Genomic DNA, 24,135 nt, shown 5'->3' with positions numbered 1-24,135 from the left:
TTGCTGGTGAGAATGTAAAATAGTGCAGATTCTGTGGAAAACATTTTGGTGGTTCTTCAAAAAGTTAAACATAGAATTACCATATGACCCAGCAATTCTACTCCTAGATATATGCCCAAGAGAACTGAAAACAGGTGTTCAAACAAAAACTTATACACAAATTTTTATAGCAGCATTGTTCATAATAGCCAAAAAATGGAAGCAAGCTACATGTCCATCAGCTGAAGAAATAGGTAAAATATGATATATCCATACAATAGAATATTATTCAGCCATGAAAGGAGTGAAGTACTTGATACTTGCTACAAGATGGATGAACCTTAATAACATTAAGTGAAAGAAGCCAGACACAAAGAGCCGCGTATTGTGTGATTCCATTTATATGAAATGTCCTGAATAGGCAAATCCATAGAGACAGAAAGTAGATTGATTAATGGTTGCTAGGGGCTGGGATGAGGGAATGGGGTTTCCTTTTGGGATAATGAAAATGTTCTGGAATTAGACAGTGGTGATGATTCCACAACATTATGGATGTACTGGAAGTCACTGAATTATATACTTAAACATGGTGAAGTTTATGTTATATAAATTTTAGTTCAGTCAAAAAAGGGAATATCTAGTATGATTATAATCCTTTTCTTAATAAAATATTACCAAAGTGAAAATTTTAAAATCAGAGGAAACTTTATTTCAACCTTGTTATGTTGTGCTTAGAAAAATTATAAAACATTATGTTTGGTGAAATATATATGAAATCAAATAAATTCTTTAGAGCAGATTTCAATAAAAGATATGTCTGTTTTGAGCCTCATTCAAAAGATTTTTGCTAAGTACAAAGAACCTTAGAATAAAGTACTATGAGGCAGTCTCATGCAGAGTATTGTGCATAGTAGGTTGGTTTTTAACTGGCTGGCCCTCTTTTCAGTCTTGAGCAGTGTGTCTCAACCCTTTACACCTTCCTTGCCATCTTATTCTAGATCTGCTTGACTCCTTACTGTTGTGAGCTTCATGAATGCCTTTCTGACATGAAACGATATTCTGATCGATTAGCACTGATCTGTTTCCCTTTCTTTGATTAACCTACTCCTTTAATGACACTGTTTCTAGCCACTGTGAGCAAACACTTGTTCACCCTACTTCCCCACAATCCTGTTCAGTTTACCCAGATCCTCTTATGTTTCAGCCTCCTCGAATCCTCTGCCTTACCAAGGGAACCTGGGCAGCAAGGACCCCAGAGACAGGAATAAGGGAGGAGGAGGGAATGAGAGCTACTAAAGCGAAGACCCTGTCTTCTTGGTGAAATCTGTTAGAAGAGAAATTGTCCATAGATGTTAGCACCGTGGCTGCACATAGGCCTGCTGTTTCCAAAGATCAAACATTATTTAATGTTTACTTTATAGCCTGTCTAGTAAATTTATATTTCTGTTCAGTCCAGAACATGTACACTGTCTTGAGAGTAGTATTTCTTTCCCACACTATGTTCCACAGAATACTAGTACCTGGAAATATTATTAGAAGCTCTGCTTTGGAAGGAGGAGGATTCCGTGGTGAAATGTATTTGGGAAAGGCTGCTTACCCCCTCTTGGAGGTCCATAGCATACCTTAGCCTGTTCAGGGCCCCGAGAAACAGTCAGGGAACCTGTATGACTCAGCATTCCCAGACTTATTTGAGCCCAGAACTTTTTGGGGGGCAGGGAGGGGACAGCATAACTATTAATATCTTACATAGTATCAGTTGGTGAGACACTGTCTTAGAGCATTATAAACTTGTGCAACTGCAGTAACACAAAGAAAAAAAAGTAGCTACTCTTACCAGCTGGTACCAAAAACTACCTGAGTTTCACATGCTCTAATGTACATATTATGTATATATTTAATTAGCTTATAAATTCTCTATCAAGGTAGACCTCATTTTTTCCCTTTTCCTTACAAGTGTCAGATTGTTTTCTTTCATTGATTTTCTGGCTCCTTCTTACTTAATCATATCAAAATGTCTTTCTTGAGGGGTGAATAAAGCACTAGGATATTCCCAGTTTTAATTGATGAATAAATTTTCCCACGTGTGTTAAAGTTTTAGTACGTAAAATTGTATTTGTTGAGCCTGGTATGAAATGTAAGATGTATAATTCAAACACCTTTTTGAAATCCTAATCATGTTTTCATTTACTAATGATTTTTGTCAAGACAAGCCCACCCTTAAAAAAGTAATTAGCCTTGGAGGTAGAAAGTATAATAATTAAATAGGCACAATTCATTACTTCGTTAATCCTTCTCTGGAGAAAATAGCTGGCATTCAGTGTTTATCCATTATTTACATATACATATGTAGACACTAATATTGTATATCACAATATATTCCTAAGAAGCCTATAGTGATATCTTTTCTCCTCTTTTCATTAGTTTCAATTAGTGTAGGATTTTAGCTTTAAAAAGCTTTAGCTTTTTCATGTGTTTGAATTTCTTTTCTCTGTAAAATGCCTCTCATTTATTACATTGCCTTTCTTTTGAGAAATGTATAGTTTGTGATGGAAATCTCTAATACTCATAAATGGCTTGTGAGCTCTCTTATTATAGATGGGATAAGATTAGAGCAGTTATGACTTGTCTCTTTTTTGTTGTTTTTTGGACGCAGTTCATAAGTCTTGTGGGGAAGCGAAGTGTGTAGACCTGTGGATTTGATTCCTCTCGTGTGTTTTAGGGGTGTATTGTATTTCCATTTAGACCTGCTCTCTCTTTTGACTGATGACCCAGGGTTCTGTTTAGAGTTGTTTCTATGCAGTTGGCTCCTGAGCCTATAGACAAGACAGCCAGATCTGGCGTGACAGAACATGGTGGTTTCAAAGTGCTCTCAAATGAGATAAAATGACTCCTAGATGAGTTGCTGAAAGAGCCAGAACAGATCTTCTCTCACAAGACAGTCTTGGCACTTAGACAAAGCACGGGGTGAAGGCTTATCTAACAAAACTCTATTTGTTTGACTTGGCTTTAGGACTAATTTTGTTTGTTTGTTTAGAAATTAATGTTTTTCTGTTGTTTTTGCTTTTTCTAATCACAAACATCCTTCTCAAATGGTGTCTAGTACTTTGCATTGTTATATGTGATCTACTAGTTGTATGTCATCATATTTACAACTCTGTACATATTTTGTTGACTGAATTAGAGTGAGTTTGAGCATGAAATCAGAATTGATACTGTAATCTTTTTTGTGATGAATTCCTAAAGTCAAAATCCTATTTGTCTGCTTGGGAAAATAGTAATAGAAAATGATGTACAGATATATATCACTAGCAAATAGATAAGTTGCACATAGGAAGTTTAATCTTTAATATTATTTTTGGTCGGATTTTACTCTTGTATATATGTTTTGATGGTGTGTAAAAATTTCAAGAATAATACAACTTTTTTTGTGTATGTGGGGAAGATTGGCCCTGAGCTAACATCTGTTGCCAATCTTCCTCTTTGTGTTTGAGGAAGATGGTTGCTGAGCTAACATCTGTGCCAGTCTTCCTCTATTTTATGTGGGATGCCACCAGAGGTGGCTTGACGAGCGGTACTAGGTCCACGCCCAGGATCCAACCTGTGAACCCCGGGCCGCAGAAGCAGAGGATGTGAACTTAACCACTACGCCACCGGGCCAACCCCTACAACTCTTTAAAATAGGCTTTCTACTATGATTTCTAGTGAGTTAGAGTTAGAATTGTGAATTAGAATTCCTGTTTTTTAGGCTTTGCTCTTTCCTTCTGTAATTACATGTGGGCTGATATTTATTTTCTTATGTAGAAAATTGGAAAATACCTCTTTCCTTTCGACCTCATAGAAATTGCATTTCCATGAATGAAGATCCTATGTAAAGTCTAGTTGCTGTTCACATAATAAATTTGTGACAAGCTGCTGTTTCTTGCTTGTTTTATTCTGATGCTTTACTAAGGCAAACTTTTTTGAGATCCTTATTTCTTAAGCAGATTTTAAATGGAAAGGTAAAGAGAGCCAGTTGAGATATCAAGTTGTTATTTAAAACTGTTTTAATATCTATAAACTTTAGAAACTTTAACTTCTGAGTCCAAGGTGGTGATTCACCTTTCACCCTCTTACTAATTTTCTGTTGCAACAACCCAAGTGGTGGAATGCAGTAAAGTTTATATCACCCTTGGAAAATTAAAGACGGGCCTCACTCCCAATGTCATCATATTGAAGAGCTTTGGTAGGAAACAGTAAAGGTAAGAGCAGGGTGAGGGTACATATCAGCCTGCCAGTTGCCATCACATTCAAGGGAAACTTGCTAAGGAGGTTGGTCAGAAAGCCTGCTCCTCCATATAAACCTAGTAACGTGTTCAGGCTGGGAGCTAGGGCTGGAGACAAGAATGGGAGCAGTGATGTCAGCAGGTAAAATCTCTGTCTCCTAGCCTGGATGGAGCTGCAGGAGGAGGGAGCCGACTCTCTAGCGCACATCCTGTGTGCCGCAGCTGTAGGGTCAGAGCCGAGGTCACTGCAGAGTAGGTGGATATAGAGAAGCTTCCTACCCCAACCAGCTTCAGGCTGAAAGGGGAGGCTTTGTCCTATACAACAATTCAACAGTGATCTGCATGATCTAGAACAATCTAGACCAGCACTGTCGAATAGAACTCTCTGCAATTACGGAAATATCTGTGCTGTCCAATATGGTAGCCACTAGTCACAGGGCTTCTGAGCTCTTGAAATGTAGCTAGGAACTGAATAAGTACTAAAACCCTTAAAAAAGGGCTCTCTTCTTTTGGTTATTTTTAGCTTAAGATGTTAATCAGACAAAAGCTATTCAAACGGCATTGTTTATAATATTAAAAAGCATATGTAATATTGGAGTAACATAAATGTACTGTTTAAAGCAGCCTATTTCATACCTAGACAATAGAATACTGTGCAGTCATTAAAACTGCTGATGTTGATAAACATTTGTTGATAGAAAAGTTGTTTCCAATATGTTAAGTAAAAAAAGGCTGGTTACAAAACCATGTGGTTAGGTGTGTTCCCATATTTTGGTGTAAATATTTGAAAATATTGTGTATATGTGTGTATACATACACATATATATAGATAGATGGATAGGACATGGAATTTAGACATCAAAAGATTTATCTTAATCCTTCTTCTGCCATTTATTAGCTGTGTGACTTTGTGCAAATTACTTAACCTCTCAGCCTCCTTAGTTTTTCCACTGTAAAAGAAAGATTAAAAATAGTACCTTTCTCATTGGGTTGTTTTGAAGATTAAATGAAATAATATGGCTGTATTGCTTAGCATGGTGCCTGTATTATCCTGTGATAAGATCATATTAAATGGCAGCTTCTTCATGGTCATGGTGATTGTTATTGTTGTCATATGTATATATACATAGGAGAAAGTTTAGGAGATACACATAAAAATATTAAGTTGTCTTTCGTAGGTATAGGTGATCTATATTTTCTTCTTTATGCTTTTCTATGTTTTCTGTCTTTGTGCTTTTCTATGTTTTATGATTCTTATCTTGCATTTGAGCATATATTACTTTTATAATTTTTAAATGTTTAAAACTTTCTATGTGCCTAAGTTGTTAACGTAAGATATACCGGTTAAGCAAAAATGACTCATGGTAAGTGGTTGAAAGATTTATGACTTCTAATATAAATTTCATCACTCTCTTTGTTTAAAACTGCATAACCACCTTTGTGGTTATAGAAAATCTGTAAAATTAAGGCCAATGGAAATATAGTAGTGTAATTGAAACACATTTCTGCATGTAGAATTATAGTTTTAATCACATTTACATCCGGGAAGACAACATAGTATACACTGAGTTATATTTTAACTTGCGTTCTTCATAATCTTGGCAAAAACAGTACATTTATTTCTATTTGGAAATGGTTCTGTTTTGTGATTGCTTATCTGTAGGGTTCAAATTCAGTAGCTCTAATGGTGATGTGGCTTGTCGGCAAAGCTATAGACAGACATCTAGTTAGGGTATTGTTTTGGTGGCTAGTCTTAAATTTTGTATCCAAAATTTTTGCAGCAATCTTTTACATTTTAGTTTGCTTAGAATCCACATTATGTGTCAAGTTGTGTTCTAGCCTCTGGGGAAGAAGATGATTGGAAAAGAGAGTTCCAGCCCTCTGCTGGCAGTGTGGTGCACTGGGCAGCCTAGAAGTGGTTGAGAAACCAGTCAGGAAGCTGGGGAATCAGGTCATGGAACTTCAGTGTTGATACTTTCAGAAATATTTTTGGGATAAGAGAAACTGCTGATGGTGCAGTACCATTATTTTGGTTGATCAGATCTTTAAAAAAGTGCTCACATTTAATAGATTCCATAGATTTAGAATTGACATGTTCTGAACCATGGAAATTTATGTGAGATCATAGTTTGTCTTTTTTTTTTTTTTTTAGTGATGTGGCTCTTACCATTATCACTGTATTGACAACTGAAACTATGTTGGTAGTTCCTGATTTAAGAATACCCTTCCTGAAGGATCTTTCAGCTCCTTCTTCTTCCTTCCCTGTTCCTTTGGTTCTGCCCCCTCTCTACCACACCACCTTTACCAACTTCTGACTCCCACAAGGTCTTGTTGTCACTGCTATAAGAACATCTTTAAAGAATTTGTGACTTAGAAGTAAAGGAAGGGAGGAAGTTGGGGAAAAGATACATGGTTTAGTTGCTGGTATTGCCATACCCGCTTCCTTACAAAGAGGCCATTCTGTTCCGTATCATCATCCTATGTTGCTGGATTTGATTTTTCCTGCTTATTTGTTTTTTTCCTCAAATTTCAGATCTTCAACTAGATATTCATTTGGGCTAAAGTTAGCAAGTAATTCTGGGAAGGGTCATATGTGAAATCTGAGCAGATGTTTACTTTCTCTTCTCCCACATGGATTCTTCTCTCTATATATTTTAGAAATATTGAAGTCTCTCCTACCATACAAAGCAAAACATTATAAAACCACCTCTCTGAGCCCATAGCGTGCCTCCCTTCATAGCCAGGTGATTTCTTTTCATGATAAACCGTCAGGGACAGCGTAGCTTTCATTGCTGTCTGGATTTATTTCCACTTCCAGTTTAGTTCAAAAGTATTTATGGAGTGCCCACCACATGACTGGCCTTGTTCTCCGTGCAGTAAATAACAATGAACACGACAGACATGATCTATCCTCATGGAATTTACAGTTTCAGTGGAGAAGACTGTTCTTTCTAAGCTTCTTAAATACCTCCAATAGAGGTTGACAAATCCAATAGACACTTTTCTCAACACTTGAAATTATTATCTGTTCTCTCTCCTGAGAGGAAGGAAACCCTTCTTGGTTTTTGTAACAATATCCTCTCCTGGGAGAAGGAGGCTTTTCCTTCTCTGAGTACACATTCTGAGTCTGTGTGATACTCTTTCTCTTAAATGTCTCTTTTTTAGACCCTTAAATGTTTTTATTTCCCCAAAGAGCTCTCTGCTAATTGCCCTTCTCATCTTTTCATGTAAAACACTTCCTAGGCAATCTCTTCTTTATGCTCATAACTCCCCAGTTTTTTGCCCTGAGTTGAACACTGTCTCCTGAGTTCCAGATCTGGATATCCAAGACCGCCATCAATATGCACCATGAACATCTCAAACTGCTCATGTCTGATACTAAAATCATCATTTCTCCCCACCTCAAAGCAGTAATTTTCTTGATCTCTAAATTGTACCACTGTCTGTTCAGTTGCTTGTACTATCCTAGATCATTTGCCCTTAGCCTATCGGTTAGTAAATCCTATTGATTCTGTCCTGCCCTCTTTTTATCCACCTCCTCCTTTCTGTTATTGGCATTACCCATGTCAGGTACTATCTTCCCTCCTCTCTCTCTCTTAGACTCATTGCTTCCAGAATTAGCATTGGCCCATGGATCCACACTCCTGGAGCTTATGTAGATTACCTGAATCTATTAAGTCATGGAACCCACACCCTGAACAACTTTTAACTTCTAGGTTATATGAGAACTTAAAAATATAACTAAAAGGATTTATTGATATTGATTACACTCATAATATGGAATGACTACACAGTTTACCAAACAGTTTATGTCTATATATAAAGATATTAGGATATGTATAAAAAAGATAAATAGTACAAATGAATGGTATATATAATTGCCATAAGGATTTGGAAGAGCGAGAGACCATAAATAGTGAAGCCCTAATGCATGGAAAGGAACAAAGGAAGTAAAAAGCTGGCAGGGGTTAGTGGAGGACTAGGGGGTGGCTAGGAGAGAGAAAAAGAGAATAAGGTAAGTAGTACATTAAAATACGTGAAACTGAAGTTAGTGAAATTTTGAAAAAAAGCACTAGCTTTCCATGGATGCTCTGACTATATAATATACATGGTTTGGTTACCATGTTAGTGAAAACAAAGCCTTTGATCTCATTCCCCTGTAGTCCTTTAATTTACCTAATTTAGTGACTAAACTATATTCCTAATCCTGGCTAGTCATTTTTTACTTATCTGCCCTGATCAAACAGACAGTTAGGCAATAGATTGCATTTGTAGCTGAAACAAACATCAAAAAACCAACTTAAAATGCATGCCCTCATGATTATCTGCTGTACGTGTATTTGAGCTATATGGTCTTCTGTCAATATTCTCGAATTCTCAGCCTAGCATTTAAAAAAAATCTGTTATTTTGGTGATCTCCTTATAGATAAACAATCTTAAGTAGACTTCTTTAATTTCAATCTTGTCAATTCCAGAGACTGTTAGTATACATAACTTGAGGGGCTACTCCAAATATATGTATATAGATTCATGTTTTAGAATTCATTCAAGTCTTAGTGTATGTTGTATAGGTGTCTCATTAATTCATCTTTTTAGAGTTTTTGCTGTGAGTTTTCAGAAATTATATTTTTTCTCTGTTACCATTTCAACTAATAGTATTTTTTCAAATTGGTCACACTTATGATTGATGTATGAAAACTCAGTTTAAGGGCCGGTCCTATGGCTGAGTGGTTAAGTTCGCGTGCTCCGCTTTGGTGGCCCAGGGTTTCTTGGGTTCAGATCCTGGGTGCAGACATGGCATCGCTCATCAGGCCATGCTGAGGTGGCGTCCCACATGCCACGGCTAGAAGGATCCACAACTGAAATACACAACTATGTACTGGGGGGCTTTGGGGAGAAGAAAGAAAGAAAAAAGACCCTTAGTTTAATATAAAATGATTCTTGGTTTTGAAATGGAAATTATAAGGTCATTAAGATTTTTCCTGAGCGCTCTATTCAAAATATTATTAGCATAATATCCTAGAGCAGTGGTTTTCAAACATCTTTGACTGTGGTCCACTCTTGCTCTGGCTCTCTTTCTCTTGCTCATAACGTATGATATGCACTGGTGTTTTCAATTACTTCCTATTCTGGTCCAGTTTGAGTGATTTCACTTGGGGAGTGGGGAATGCTGGTTGTAACTAAACTGATTTCATGATCCACTAACGCGTTATAAGCTACAGTTTGAAAAACAATATCTTAGAGTATATTTTTACAAAAATTAATTTTAAAAAATACAGAATAGTGTAAGGTAGCAAATCAAAATTACTCATGATTTGTTCCTCCAGGTGACTCCTGTTGACATTTCAGGAATATTAAAGAAATATATGCATAATAAGAATTTAAAAAATACAGAAAGACTTAAAATGAAAATTTTGAACCTCTATCGTCCTCAACCTGGTCCTCTGCACAAAAGTAACTACTATAGATGACTTCTTATAGCCTTACCAATTTTTTTATGCATATGCTAGCACGTGTCTTTTAAAAATACCAAGAGATGCTATATGTTCTGTCCCATCTTTATCTTTATCGCTTAATATTTTTATCTTACTAGTCTTTCCATACCAACTATACAAATCTATCTTATTCTTACTGCGTTCTTTTCAATGGCTATGTAATATTCCACTGTAGGGATAGATCTTAATTTATTCAACCTGTTTCCTGTTGATACTATTTACATACTATTAAGCTCTAAAACTTTTCCCCATCTGATAGATGAAAAATATATCTCCATTGCTTCAGTTTGCATTCTTAAATTAAGTGAGGTAGTCATATTTTTAGATAAGTTTTGATTTTTAATTTATATTTGTTTTTGTGAAATGTCTAGTCATATTCTCTGCCCATTGCTTTATTGAAGTATTTTTTCTTCTTTTCTTTATGATTTTTATAAGCTCTATAAATCAAGCAAATTAGCCCTTTATTGTCTTACCATTTGGTGATGTTTTCCAAGTTTGTTGTTAGGCTTTTGACTTTGTTTAGGATAGTTTTGTAATCAAGTTGATCAACAGTTTCCCTGTGAATTTTATTTAAAAGGAGCTTTCCCCATAGCAGTTGTTTGTTTTCAGTGTGTTGAAGACTGTGACCAGAACTTATGTTGGAGAAGTGCATTCCAAAGAGGAGTCTAGTGAGATTTGACATTTTATATGTATTTTTCAAGCACCTTTGCATAGACATTAAATTTCAAAGCTCCAAGATTATTCAAAGAAAGCTACTTTAAAGTTAGTTCTGTCCTTTTTGCGTATGTATTCTGCTAAACACAAAATTATTGAGACTTATAATATTGTGAATTATTTTGCATTGTTATAGTGTAGCAATTTCTAGCTTTTCTTTTTAATTGTTTAACATATTTTCATAAAAGCCACATGTCACAATGTAGCTCTCTTTAAAAACTTAAAGTTAACGCCCTTAGCAGAAATATATAGGATTTATTGATTAAATCTAGTAGATGTTTAATATAACAGAAATCATTTACTTCACTGTGGAAACTCACTGCCCTCTGTGTTTTCTCATAATGCATATAAAGGTTTCTTAACAGAGTAGGAAGGAAGTGGATTTTTGGTTTAATGGAAACAATACAGTAATTTCCTGGATGATATTTTGGTCAGATTATTTAGTAGCTTTCCTTATTACTACTGTTAAAATTCTTGTGAGGTCTTCAGGAACTATAAATGATTAATTTATTTGAGCCTTGACTTCACTGTGTTTATCTTCTCTAGAATCGTGGTGATGTGAAGTATGTTGAATTCCTGGTACTGGTAATTTAGCCATTAATAATTAATCAAAAGCCATAGCTATAAATTGTAAATGTGAATGTAATTTCTTGTAGTATCTGGGATGGGATATCCGACCACTGATAATGTGGGTCGTTCTAAGATGCAGAATATCCAACACATAGTAGACAGGTTCCTTCAGAAAACAAAAGCCCCTTCCTCTCCCTGCAGGTCCTCAGCCAGCACGGCCGGGGGGAATGGGGGATGACCTCCAGGACTACTTGGTTGCCTGTTTTTGCTAAAGAAAATGTAAACTGGATATTTTAGAAGTATAAGTTATAAAGGTATGGGTTAGGTGTAAAACCAGATAGCTTGAAATAAAAATAAGGTCTGTTATGACCTTATTAGGTCATAATGAGACACTGAGATAAAAATAAGGTCTATTATGGCCATTTAGGATGAAATTCCTACTTTATTTTGCTTAATTAATCAGATAACAACTTCAAGTTATTTATCAGACATTAAATTCCTTGGACATTCTTAATTCTATTTGGAAGTTTCTTGTAGGTAAAAGGTAATGGCAGTTTTGAAAATAATGTTCTTTCAATGTGGAATAAATGTCATCTAACCAACATGTTTGAAAACCAGGTCATGTATTATTGCTTTTATTTTCTCATTCAACAAGACTTGTTGAGTGTCTCCTTTGTGCCAGGTCCTGTGCTAGGTGGTTCTATAAATATTCCTCTGGAAAGAAAAGAGATGTGGTCTACTACCCAGTGCTTGAAGTCTGCCTTAGCAAATTTTAAATAGAGATTTCATTGATATTTGCTTCTAAAAGGCGAACAATGAAGGAGCTCTTGGAATCAGTTATTCATGACATGATGAGAATACCCGCTAGGACACTTTCTTGCTGGTTGAGGCTCTGTAAATCTCAGTTCCCTCCTTCCAGCAAGCACACTTCTTTAGGAGTACCTTCTCTGACTCTCCAGAGTAGGTTAGGTCTGCTGTCTATGCATGTTCTGTATTTTTCTTAAGTAGCCTCATCATAATTATAATTTAAAAATTATCTTTTTAATGTGTCTCCTCTTTGGTCTCTATTAGGCCATAAACTCCCTGAGGCTCCCTGTGCCTGGAATATGCTGGGCACTCAAATGTTTATTAATGAATTTTGACTTTTTTTTTTTTTTTACTGCTACCTGCTGGGTATTTTCCATCATGCTTTTGCCTTGTCCTCATGTCCTAGGGCAAGGCTTTATGGGAGATAATGTGTAATGGGCAGAATCCTGTGCAGTGGAGACCTTGGGAGCCCACTCATGATGATCGCATAGGGAGCATCCTTAAGGTGAAGGCCACAACATATGCCAATTATGATACTCCTTTTATCAGGTCAAAATTCATTGGCCTTTAGCTTGGATCTTACCCATCTGCCTCATTTTTGGTTAAAACCTTTACAATGGAGTTCTATCTTGAGTCTCTGCACCTCCTCCCCCAAAAGAAATTACTTGTAGGAAAAATAGAGTTAGCCTTTAGGGTGGATGGATTTGTGTGTTCTATTTAGGAGTTTTAACTTTGAAGCTGTTTAAGATTTTGGAATGGGAAAGCTAACATTATCAGACTTTTTATTTTAGGAAGATATTCTGATGTCAATGCATAGTAAGTATTATGAGAGAGAGAGATAGATTATCAGTCGTTAATTCAGCCAGCAGTTTTTGTACACCTACTGTGTGTGTCTTCTACCAGACAATGGAAATTAGACATGGAAGACATAGTCTCTGCACTCTAGAGCCTTACAGTCTATTAAGGGAGACAAATAAACTACATCATAATTTTATTTAATTAGTGGTATTTTAAGGGAAATACAGTATGGATGAAAACACAGAAGAGAGACATTTTGACGAGGCGTTTCAGGGAAGGCTTCTTAGAAGCAGTAATGAATTAGTCCTTTCCAAAAAGCAAGTAGGCGTTAATCAGGCAAAGAGGATAGGGAAGGGCCTTCCAGGTGGAGAGAAGAGCACATGTGTAAATACTAGTTAATGGTTTATTTTGATTATCAAGGTGAAAATTCACGAGTGATATTTGAAAGGCAGAGTATGTAGCACTTGTTTAGTGGCTGAACACTGATTTATTATCAGGCTTTGAGCCTTCCTTGGTGATTGGGAAATATTGATGTAATTGCAGGAATAGTGGACGCTAAGAGGTCAAAGTGGGTGAGAGATGTATTCAGTTTTGGGTGTGTAGGTTTTGGGATACAGTGTAATTTCCTTGTGGATATATATATGCATAGTTGGAAGTTCATGTCAGAGTTTAGGAGCGAGATTAGGGCTAGAGATTGAGATTTGGGGTTCTCCATAGAAGTAGTAGCTAAACCTCAGACACCTGGTAAGATGTCAAGAGAGACTGCAGAATAGAGAGGGAAAAGAGGAATAGAGTTAGAATTCTGGAGAATAAGACAATACCTTTTTTCTTTTTAAGTCAGCATCTAATAAGGAGTTTTAAATTAGGGTTTTTTTTTTCCCCTCTTTATTTTACTTCAAGGAGAAAAAAGGGTAAATGACAAGCAAATGAACAATGGTTAAGAGTTTATTTATTGAAACCCCAAGGCTCAGAGTCAAAGACAAATTTGGGTTCAATAATTGTGAAGGTAGGGAGGGTTTTCAGTAAGGAGCATTGAAACAAGGAAAGATTTTCTGATCACTTCTCAATGAATCAGAACACCCCTGAGAATTCCAGGTAATTTAGGTTTTACTTTGTAAACCCTTTATTTTGATTTGCGTGTGTTTCGTTTTTCATATTTAACTTTGTATATTCAAATTTCCATTAATTTACAAGAAGTGTATACAATTTTCTCACTGGAGTATGTTACATAAAGGATTAAACACTCAAAGCCAGCCCTGATGGGCTAGCGGTTAAAGTTCAGCGCGCTCTGCTTCGGTGGCCTGGTTCAGTTCCTGGTTGTGGAACCACCTGCCTTGTCTGTCAGTAGCCGCGCTGTGGCGGCAGCTCACATAGTAGAACCAGAAGAACCTACAGCTATGTACAACTATGGCCTGGGGCTTTGGGTGGAGGGAAGGAGGAGGATTGACAACACATGTTAGCCTAGGGCAAAACTTCCCCTGCAAAAAAAAAAAAGGGAAAGAAAGATTTAAAAAAGAAAAAAGAGTAAATGTTCATACTTTAGAAAGAATATCTATAGTGTCATAGCTGAGAGGATGTAAACTTATTTATTAGTAGACCTCACTTGGTTTCACATAACTCTCTCAGACTAAGTACATGTGGTACTTGAAGTCAGAGAGAAAGGGAAGCCAGGTTGTTGCAAAATGGAAAGGGAAATAACTTTCATATAGCCATAGTATTTTTTAAAAATTTATTTATTCCACAAAGTAAGCTGAGTAATATCTTTTTTTTGATGTGAGGAAGGTTGGCCCTGAACTAACATCTGTTGCCAATCTTCCTCTTTTTGCTTGAGGAAGATTGTCACTGAGCTAACATCTGTGCCAATCTTCTTCTGTTTTATGTGGGACGCCTGCCACAGCGTGGCTGGACAAGCAGTGCTAGGTCTGCGCCTGGGATCCGAACCTGTGATCCCCCGGGGTGCTGAAGCGGAGAGCGCAAACTTAACCACTACACCACTGGGCCAGTCCCTAGCCATAGTATTTTTACAGAATCTGCTAAAGGAGTGTTTCAGGCACTTTGGTAGGAAATGCTGTGGAATTCCCCATGGCGGCATTTCTCTCTCTCCAGCGATCTGACTGCCTGGAGTGGTTAGCCTTTCTCGCTTATGTACAACAATAACAGCTATTGGTTACCAAGAACTTACAGTATGCCAGGCATTCTACATATATTATGTCATTTAGTCCTCATAACATTCTCGCAAATGGTGGTAGTTATAATGGGAGTAATAACTATAATTTGCAAAGTACTTAATATGTTCTAAGAATTGTGTTATAGAGTTAATGTACTTACATTCATTTAATCCTTACAGAAACTGTGTGTATGTTTGGCAGTAGATTTTTTTTTCTTCCATGAGGCCCAGAGGGGTTAAGCAACTTGCTTTTCTGTCGTGCAGCTAGTATGTCAGTACACAAACTCAGATAGGTCTCTGAATTCTAAAATCTGTACTTTTTGCATTATACCTGCTGCCTCACTGTCACTTGTACTGGGTGGCAATGGGAAACACTGACTTCCCTGAAGCTTATGACTGGTACCTAAGAAGTGTCGTTAAAATAAAATAAAACAAAAAGTTTAGGGCCACGGTCATCTAGGGCTGGGTTACTGTTCTATACCCCTTTTCAGAGTATGAGTGCCACCTGCTGGGAGGTTATGATGTGTCTGTATTCTTGGTAAAGACGAACTTCCAAAAGGCCTGTCACAGGTGTGAAAGTGGCAGGTTTCAAAATGCTAATTCTTAAATTTCAGTATAGGAATCCTGGAGCATTACGGAGTTAGGTGAATCTCCTATTTACCATACAATCTAGTGCTTTATTTATCTTCGTTTGGGGGTGGGAGGGGTGTAGCATACATTTAAAAAAATGACACACTCAGTGCTTTTTACAATAAAGCCATTCTTACCAAGGGAAAGAATGATGGTCAAATGAATCATACTGTTACTTATAACAGATCAAATAAGAAGAGAAAGTTGGATTTACTTTGAGATAAGTGAGTTATTGAAGTATAAGAGGACCCTTTCCATTCAGATACTCTGGAAAGGAATCTGGAACCCAAGAGGGCGTCAGAGACTTGGAGAACAGAAAGTCGGAATGAAAGGGCAAGAAAAATGTGTGGATAAAAATACAAATGGTGGGGGCCAACCCTGTGGCCAAGTGGTTAAGTTCACGTGCTCCATTTCAGCGGCCCAGGGTTTCACCGGTTTGGTTCCTGGGCGCGGACATGGCACCGCTCATTCGGCCATGCTGAGGCAGCATCCCACATGCCACAACTAGAAGGACCCACAACTAAGGATACACAACTATGTACCGGGGGACTTTGGGGAGAAAAAGGAAAAAATAAAAAATACAAATACAAATGGATTCTGTATTGTTAGTCTAGCACAAAGCTCACCAAATTGAGTCAGAATCCCAAGTAATGCTATAGAGAAAAAAGTTTAGGATGGTAACTTTAGATTATTATATGTTTAGAATAGTGAAAAGTGGACCTTTTTTTTTTTTTTTTTTTTCGGTGAGGAAGATTGGCCCTGAGCAAACATCTGTTACCAACCTTCCTCTTTTTGCTTGAGGAAGATTGTCCCTGAGTGAACGTCTGTGCCAGTCTTCCTCTGTTTTGTATGTGGGATGCTGCCTTCCCACATGGCCTTGATGAGCATTGTGCAGGTCTGTGCCTGGGATCCAAACCTGTGGACCTCAGGCTGCAGAAGCAGAGCACATGAACTTAACCACTACACCACTTGGTCGGCCCCAGAAAAGTGGACACTTTTTATAGGTACTTATGTGCCCCTGAAGGGGAATCAGCTAAAGTCTCAGCACGTCCATTGCATATTCTTCATTAGGCTCCTTTGGGATCACATTAGTGCTCTGTGAGTGTCTGGCACAGGAGATGTTATTATTTAGTGTGGGATTTCCACAGGAAAATGATGCTATACTTAACTGCCGTTTAGATGTGATTAAAGCATATTTGCAGTTGCATGCTATCGTGTTAAGCAAATATTTGTCTGACAAGAGATTAAAGTCCATTGGTAAGATCTGATATTACCAACAATGAAGGAAAGCACAAGCGTGACCATCTCCTTTCTTTGTGTCCCTTCTCAGATTAATCGCATAAGAAGCTGGGATAGTATGATAGCATCTTATTTTAGCAGGTGGATTTCTGGAGAGAAAGAGCTGTCATTTGGGGTGTGTATGCGTGTTTAAATTATAAGAGTAATTCTTATTGTAGAAAAATAGAAAAATAAAAATCATACATAATCCTACCACCTAGAGATAACTATATTGATGTTTTGGTATATTTCCTGTTTTATAAACATATTTTATATTTTGCAGCCCTTTTGTACTACATCATAACATTATAACATTATAGCATAAGTATTTTCTCATGTATTTACATACTCTTAGCATATAGACTTGACGCTACAATATGTGGACATACCATAATTTACTTATCAGTTTTCTTATTATTGGACACTTTATGTTGTTTATTGTTTTTGCTCATTTGTTTCTTCAGTAAATAGTGGTAGAGGAATTTACTTTTTTACTTGTTTCAATAACTAAGGGTAGAGAATGCAATACTGTGTGGCGTCTGCTTAGGGCCTAGCGTTCTATTAGTAAACTAGCCTTGAAAGTAACCACTCGTTGGATTAATCTCTGCTTTAGTTCCGCAAGTCTGTCTCCTTTGTCCTCTTTTCCTATCTATCAGTTTCCTCAGGATTTTGCAGCACTTACTGCATCCACATCCCCTTCAGGAAACACCGTCAAAGTATCCTTTTGCTTTTCAGGTTCTACAGTTAAATATCTCGCACCGAGCTATTATGATTGCAAGCTGAGTTTCTACTCTTTACATCAAGCCGGCACTCTTATGCTTCCATGGTAGAGTGAGTGCTAGTTGAGAACTATTCCTTTTTAAGCTAAAGAAAATGTAACTTGTGAGGAGTTAGCGTCCCGAGAATAGCTAGTATTTTAGACATAGTCTATTCAATTTATTGAAAACAAAATCATTCAAAACACCTTTCGAAAGGACAGCGAAGTTTTATGTTACAAGCTATTTACTGGTTTATTTTGTGAGTAGTAACCAGATAAATTCAGTAGATTTAATTCTTTTGACAAATATTTATTGAGTGCTTACTATGTGCTAGGTACCATTTTAAGCACTGGGCACATAAAACTAACAAAAAGCTTTGCTTTCATGCAGCTTATATGTTAATGGAGAGAGACAGACAAGATAAAATAAACAAACAACACCCAAGTCCACAATTCCTTAAGCAAAGTCTTGGGAACAGATGTGTTTTAGATTCAATTTTTTAAATGTTAGAAAGATAATATGGTGTATATTATAGATTGCCTAACACTCGGTGGGGGGGCGGTCTGAAGCAGTAATCAAACCTATTAATGTTTCTTTAGTAATAAAAATATGAACATCACACTCAGTGGGATAAATACAACTGTAGCAGCTTCATGTTAGTGCAAGTGAGATATTTTTGTAACATAACTATTAAAGGATAATTTTCAAAAAAGGTAAAATGTCTGTGATACAGATATAAAGTGAACACATTTTAAAGACTTTATTTAACTTATTAAATGAAGGAACCACACAGATGTTACAACGCATTCAAAGAAGACTCCTTAGAACAGACATTTATACATCAGGAATATTAAAATGATGTGCAAATTAAGGGAAAACTCCCTTCTTCCACAGTGGGAGAGGGAAGTCAATGAACTGGACGGCAGAATTTGCATGTGTATAGACAAGGGTTATTCTGCATTATTATCAATTGTCTATAATGTATAGAGTTGTAAAATAGCTTCCACAGAGTCAGAATCAGATAACCTGGAAGGTTGTGCCCTTGACAGTGCCTTTTTTTTTCCATTGAAGTGTACAATTTTTTTCCTACTTTAGTTACTGTAAAGCTTTTGGTTTTCTGAGCTCTTTAGAATTATAGAGAAGGGATATAGAGCTATAGTATGTTTCATAGTGATAGTGCTTTGCAGAAAAATATAGAATTATAGAGAAGGGATATAGAGCTATAGTATGTTTCATAGTGATAGTGCTTTGCAGAAAAATAAAGGAGCAGGGGCCGGCTCCGTGGCCAAGTGGTTAAGTTCGCACGTGCCGCTGTGGCGGCACAGGGTTCGGATCCTGGGCGCCGACATGGCACCACTTGTCAGGACACGTTGAGGCGGCATCCCACATCCCACAACTAGAGGGACGTGCAGCTAAGATATACAGCTGTGTACGGGGGCGGGGTTGGGGAGATAAAGTAGGAAAAAAAAAAAAAGATTGGCAGCAGTTGTTAGCCCAGGTATCAATCTTAAAAAAAAAAAAAGAAAGAAAGAAAAATAAAGGTGCAGAAGGGAGGTTATAATTTCAAATAGAAGGGCCAGGGAAGACTCACTGAGAAGGTGATATTGAGAATAGAGCTAAAAGTAGATGAGGTGTTTTGCCTGAGTAACTGGAATGATGGAGTTGCTATTAACTGAGATAGGGGAAGAGCATTTGGGGTAGAAGGCAGGGGAGGTGTAGGTCATGACCTCAGTTTTGGGCATTGAACATTCAAGTAGAAATGGTGAGGCAGTTGGATGCACATAGCTGGAGTTCAGGGAAAATGTGTAGGCTAGATAAACATTTGGGAGTTAATGTGTATAGGTGACATTTAAAGCCCCCCAAACTGGATGAGATCACTAAAAAAAGCTCCTTCTATGTGCCAGGCCTTGTGCTAGCCCCTGGGGATACACAGGTAAGTTAAAAATTGTCTTTGTCCGCAAAAAGCTTATTGTCTAATAGGGGAGGCAAATGTAAACAGTTAAAACAGTATGAAAATATACTAATGTAAATACACATAAAGTACAGATGATTCAGTGAAGCCAAATCTGAGAGTCATCCTAAACTCCATCCCCCTCGAAGTTGCTTGTTCAGTGGCCCAGCCGGGAGACACGCACAGCAGTAGTCAGTGTGGGACTCTTTTTTTTTTTTTTTTAAAGATTGGCACCTGAGCTAACATCTGTTGCCAGTCTTCTTCTTCTTTTTTTTTCTTCTTCCCCGCAAAGACCCCCAGTACATAGTTGTATATTCTAATTGTAGGTCCTCCTGATTGTGCTATGTGGATGCCGCCTCAGCATGGCCTGTTGAGTAGTGCCACGTCGGTACACAGGATCTGAACCGGTGAAACCCTGGTCTGCCAAAGCAGAGCACGCGAACTTAACCACTTGGCCACAGGGCCCGCCCCTCTTTTTTTTAGTTGAGGTATAACTGACATATAATATTATGTTAGTTTCAGATGTACAGCACAATGATTTGATATTTGTGTATATTACGAAATGATCACCACAGTAAGTCTAGGTAACATCCATCACCATGCATAGTTACAAAATTTTTTTTTCTTGCGATGAGGACTTTTAAGATTTACTGTTTTAGCAACTTTCAAATATGCAATACAGTGTTATTAACTATAGTCACCATGCTGTACATTACATTTCCATGACTTCATCATTTTATAACTGGAAGTTTCTACCTTTTGACCCCCTTCACTCATTTCTCCCACCACCATGCCCGCCTCTGATACCCATGCTCAACACAAGGTTGACATAAGGGAAACCTACTGTAGAAAAGAAACCATATTGTAATTTTGAATGACCTCTGACTAATTAACCTGACTGGATAAGCACCCTCCAGGAGATCCACCTGCTCTGTAGATTTTATGACCCCTGCTTGTGCATGTACCTCCCAGCTGCAATAAGATGATAATTTCGTTCTTTTGAGTTCCTTAGGAACGTGATGACCCCTGAACAGAGTCTATGCTGATAGCCATCATCAGTGAAAACAGAAAGGTCTGGTGTGGCGACCCCCAGTCTGTAACAACAGAGGGTCAACGTTCCTAACCACCCCCATAACCCACTGGCCTATGTAACTGCTTCAAGATTCTATAGCCCCTTAAGAAGGTTCTTTCCAACATTAGTCCACCATCTTTCCCTTTGCTAGCAAGCTATAATAAAATGCCCTTTCTCTGCCACCATCTTGCCTCTTGACGATTGGCTTTTGTCTTGTGGTGAGCAGATTGTGCCTTTGTGTGGTAGCACCTCTGGCAACCACCAATCTCTTCTCTGTCTATGAGCTTGGTTTTTTGTTGCAGTTTTTGGGTTTTTTTTTAATTCCACATATAAGTTAGATCATGTGGTATTTGTCCTTCTCTGACTCATTTCACTTAGCATAAGGCCCTCAGGGTCCATCCATGTTGTTGTAAATGGCAAAGTTTCATTCTTTTTTATGGCTGAATAGTATTCCATTGTGTATATACCCATGCTACATCTCCTTTATCCATTCATCTATCAATGGACGCTTAGGTTGTTTCCATATCATGGCTACTGTAAATAATGCTGCAATGAACATGGAGGTGTATATATCTTTTCAAGTTAGTGTTTTCATTTTCTTTGGAGAAATACCCAGAAGTGGAATTGCTGGATCATATGGGACTTCTATTTTTAATTTTTTGAGGAACTTCCATACTATTTTCCATAGTGGCTGTACCAATTTATATTCCCACCAACAGTGCACAAGGGTTCACTTTTCCTCCACATCCTTGCCAGCATGTTTTATGTCTTTTTCCTAATAGCCAGTCTAACAGGTGTGAGATGATATCTCACTGTTGTTTTGATTTGCGTTTCCCTGATGATTAGTGATGTTGAGCATCTTTTCATGTACCTGTTGGCCATCTGTATATCTTCTTTGGAAAAATGCCTATTCAGATTGCCCATTTTTTAATTAGATTGTTTTTTTGCTTCTGAGTTGTATGAGTTCTTTATGTATTTGGTATCTTAACCCCTTGTCAGATATATGATTTGAAAATATTTTATCCTATTCAGTAGGTTGCCTTTTCATTTTGTTGATGATTTCCTTTGCTGTGCAGAAGCTTTTTAGAACAAAATAAACATTGATAACATTAGTCTGCTATTTCTTTGCCTCAGTCTGCCTTCAAATTAGTATTTAGTGACTTGTAGACACCTATAGGGTATAAAAGGTAAAACAGGTATGAAGAAATGGAACGTGTATATTGCTGAACTAGAAAATGCAAATTTGAGAATTAGGGAAAAATTTCTAGTAAATGCATGCAGTTGTAAACTTTACACTCTTCCCTCCTGTATGTCATATTAATAGGTAACCTATCTGGTGGTTCCTCAAAATATTAAATATAGAATTACCATGAGATCCAGCAATTCCCCTTCTGGGTGTATGGAAGAATTGAAAGCAAGGACTCAAGCAGATGCTTGTGCGTCAGTGTTCAAGGCAGCGTTGTTCCTAATAGCCAAAAGGGGGAATCAACCCAGATGTCTACGGGATGATGGGAGGGATGAATGGATAAGCAAATGTGGTATGTATGTACAATGGAATAGTGTTTAGCCTTAAAAAGGAAGGGAATTCTGACACACGCTGCAACATGGATGAACCTTAAAGACGTATTAAGTGACAGAAACCAGACACAAAAGGACAAATACTATCTGATTCCACTTATATCAAGTACCTGTAATAGTTAAATTTGTCGAGACAGAAAGTAGAATAGTGGTTACCAGGGCCTGGGAATGGGGAGATGTTGTTTAATGGCACAGAATTTCAGTGTGAGATGATGAAAAAGTTCTGGAGAAAGGGTAGTGGTGATTGTTGCACGACAGTGCAAATGTACTTAATGCCACTGAACTGTACACTTAAAATGGCAAATTTTATGTTATGTGTATTTTATCACAATACAAAAAGATGACCTAGAAATACCATGCTGCTCTAAGAAAGAATAAGAAAGATTTCTGTATACTAATATTATACTGATATTGAGAGATTCCCAAGATAGATTAAGTAAAAAAAAAAAATAATAAAAAGGGTAAAATGCTATCTTTTGTGTAAATAAGGTCAGGTAAAAATATATATTCATGTTTGCTTGTATTTGCATAAAGAAACCCTGGAAGGCTTAATGAACAGCTAATAAAAGTTGTTACCTCTAGGAGGCAAGAGGGGCTGGGGTCCCTGGGGGCAGGAGTGGTAATGAGACATCTCAGTGTATTTCTTTTTATGTACTTTTGATTTTTGAGCCAGGTAAACGTGTTACCTGTTCAAAATAGTGTTTAATAGTGAGACTTCAAGTGGATTCTTTGTAGAAGGATCGATAATTTGTGGTCACAGAAAACACAATTTTTTAGAGGTATTGATTAAACATTGCTACATGTGACATCCCCTCTCCTAGACAAGTGGAGTCAAGGAGTCAGGAGTGTGTGCTAATATTTGGTGTTTCAAGAGCCTGGTTTAGATGCAGAAGTGAGTTTTACCTTCCCTTCCTCTGCTAGCAGCAAAGAGAACATATTTTGCATATTCTGCACCTAAGTTCATCAATACCAAGGAGTCAGAGAGAGAGAGAGAGAGAGACAAGTCATTGCGCCCGGAGTGAGGACTTTTACCAGGGCCCAAGTGCTTGAAGGTTGACCATGGCAGGTGGTGTCATTAAACACATTACTCCACCAAGTTTGGGAGCATAAAGCATTCAAAAGCAGGAAACTGTCTGGATATAGCTCTGCATCCCTCCAAAATGCCACCTTCTCTGATTCCATCATTGACTGGGAGCATATTATATCTAACATTTGCATCTGAAACAAGCAGCAGGGTTGCCTAACTTTTCTTAGGCAGCAGGAACAGAGATAGCAGCTGATAGCTGAGCACCCATCTAATTGCTCCCCACTCCCTCTCCCTGCCAAGGGAGTGGGACTATATTATGTCTTCCCTCTTTTCCCACCTAGATCCAACAGGAAATACAGACAGAATCGTGAGGCAGCCTCTGAAAAGTGGAGGGTGGGCTAGGAGAAGCCCAGCCCATCCTAGCACTTGCCTCTTAGCTGTGTTCCAGGGCATATGGGTTGGAGGGACAACCTGGGGAGTCATATCCAGGAATTGTGCCCAAATTACAGCTGGTAGAGCACTTCCCAGCAAGGCTGTCAAGGTGTGGGTAACGATAAAGACTGAGGTACAGAGCCAAAATGACAGAACTGAGGAACTAGGAAATCTATCATTGAAAGTACTAAAGAAGTAGGCACCTGGGAAGTAGTCTCAAGAAGTTCCAGAGGTGGAGTTCAGATGATTTTTACATGATTCCAGCCCAGGCACTCAAGGTATGCTTTACTCATTTAAAGTTGTTAGAATGGGTAAGCAACATATTTTTCTCTGCCTCATTGATCTATTTATATGTGTTTTCCCCACACATTGTGGGAATTGGAGACAAGTGGACAGCCGTAGCGGACATAGCATGGGCTTTGGAATCAGGCCAATCTATTTAAACGTCTTCTCTTTCTAGGTGTGTGACTTTGGTCAAGTTATTTTTATTATACTGAACCTCAGGTTCTGTGTGCATCATAGGGTTGCTGCAAGGACTAAATGAGAGAAGAACATTTATATATAATCATCTTGCACATAGAAAGCATTCAATAAAAGTTTTGTTCCTTCTCCCTTTT

At 37.7% G+C, this 24,135-nt stretch overlaps 1 protein-coding gene across 7 annotated transcripts in view; it reads left to right on the top strand.

Annotated features, from left to right (window-relative positions):
• The window catches only part of CDK19 (cyclin dependent kinase 19), a 162,136-nt gene that overhangs the window by 90,243 nt on the left and 47,758 nt on the right, over positions 1-24,135 (top strand). The window contains exon 1 of one of the 7 annotated variants that reach the window (XM_070496142.1): positions 16,687-16,836. The exons of 5 other annotated variants lie outside the window; for them this stretch is intronic. In XM_070496142.1, the coding sequence (XP_070352243.1) occupies positions 16,702-16,836 (135 nt within the window). In that variant the 5' untranslated portion in view covers positions 16,687-16,701. Of the gene's footprint in view, positions 1-16,686; positions 16,837-23,660; positions 23,797-24,135 lie in introns of those variants that run through there. One more of the 7 variants, XM_070496144.1, reaches the window with a different exon arrangement.

The sequence above is a fragment of the Equus asinus genome, chromosome 24, assembly GCF_041296235.1.
Source record: "Equus asinus isolate D_3611 breed Donkey chromosome 24, EquAss-T2T_v2, whole genome shotgun sequence".
NCBI classification, from domain to species: domain Eukaryota; kingdom Metazoa; phylum Chordata; class Mammalia; order Perissodactyla; family Equidae; genus Equus; species Equus asinus.
Note: the sequence above shows the minus strand (reverse complement) of the source record. Positions and strands in the feature narration are given on the sequence as shown.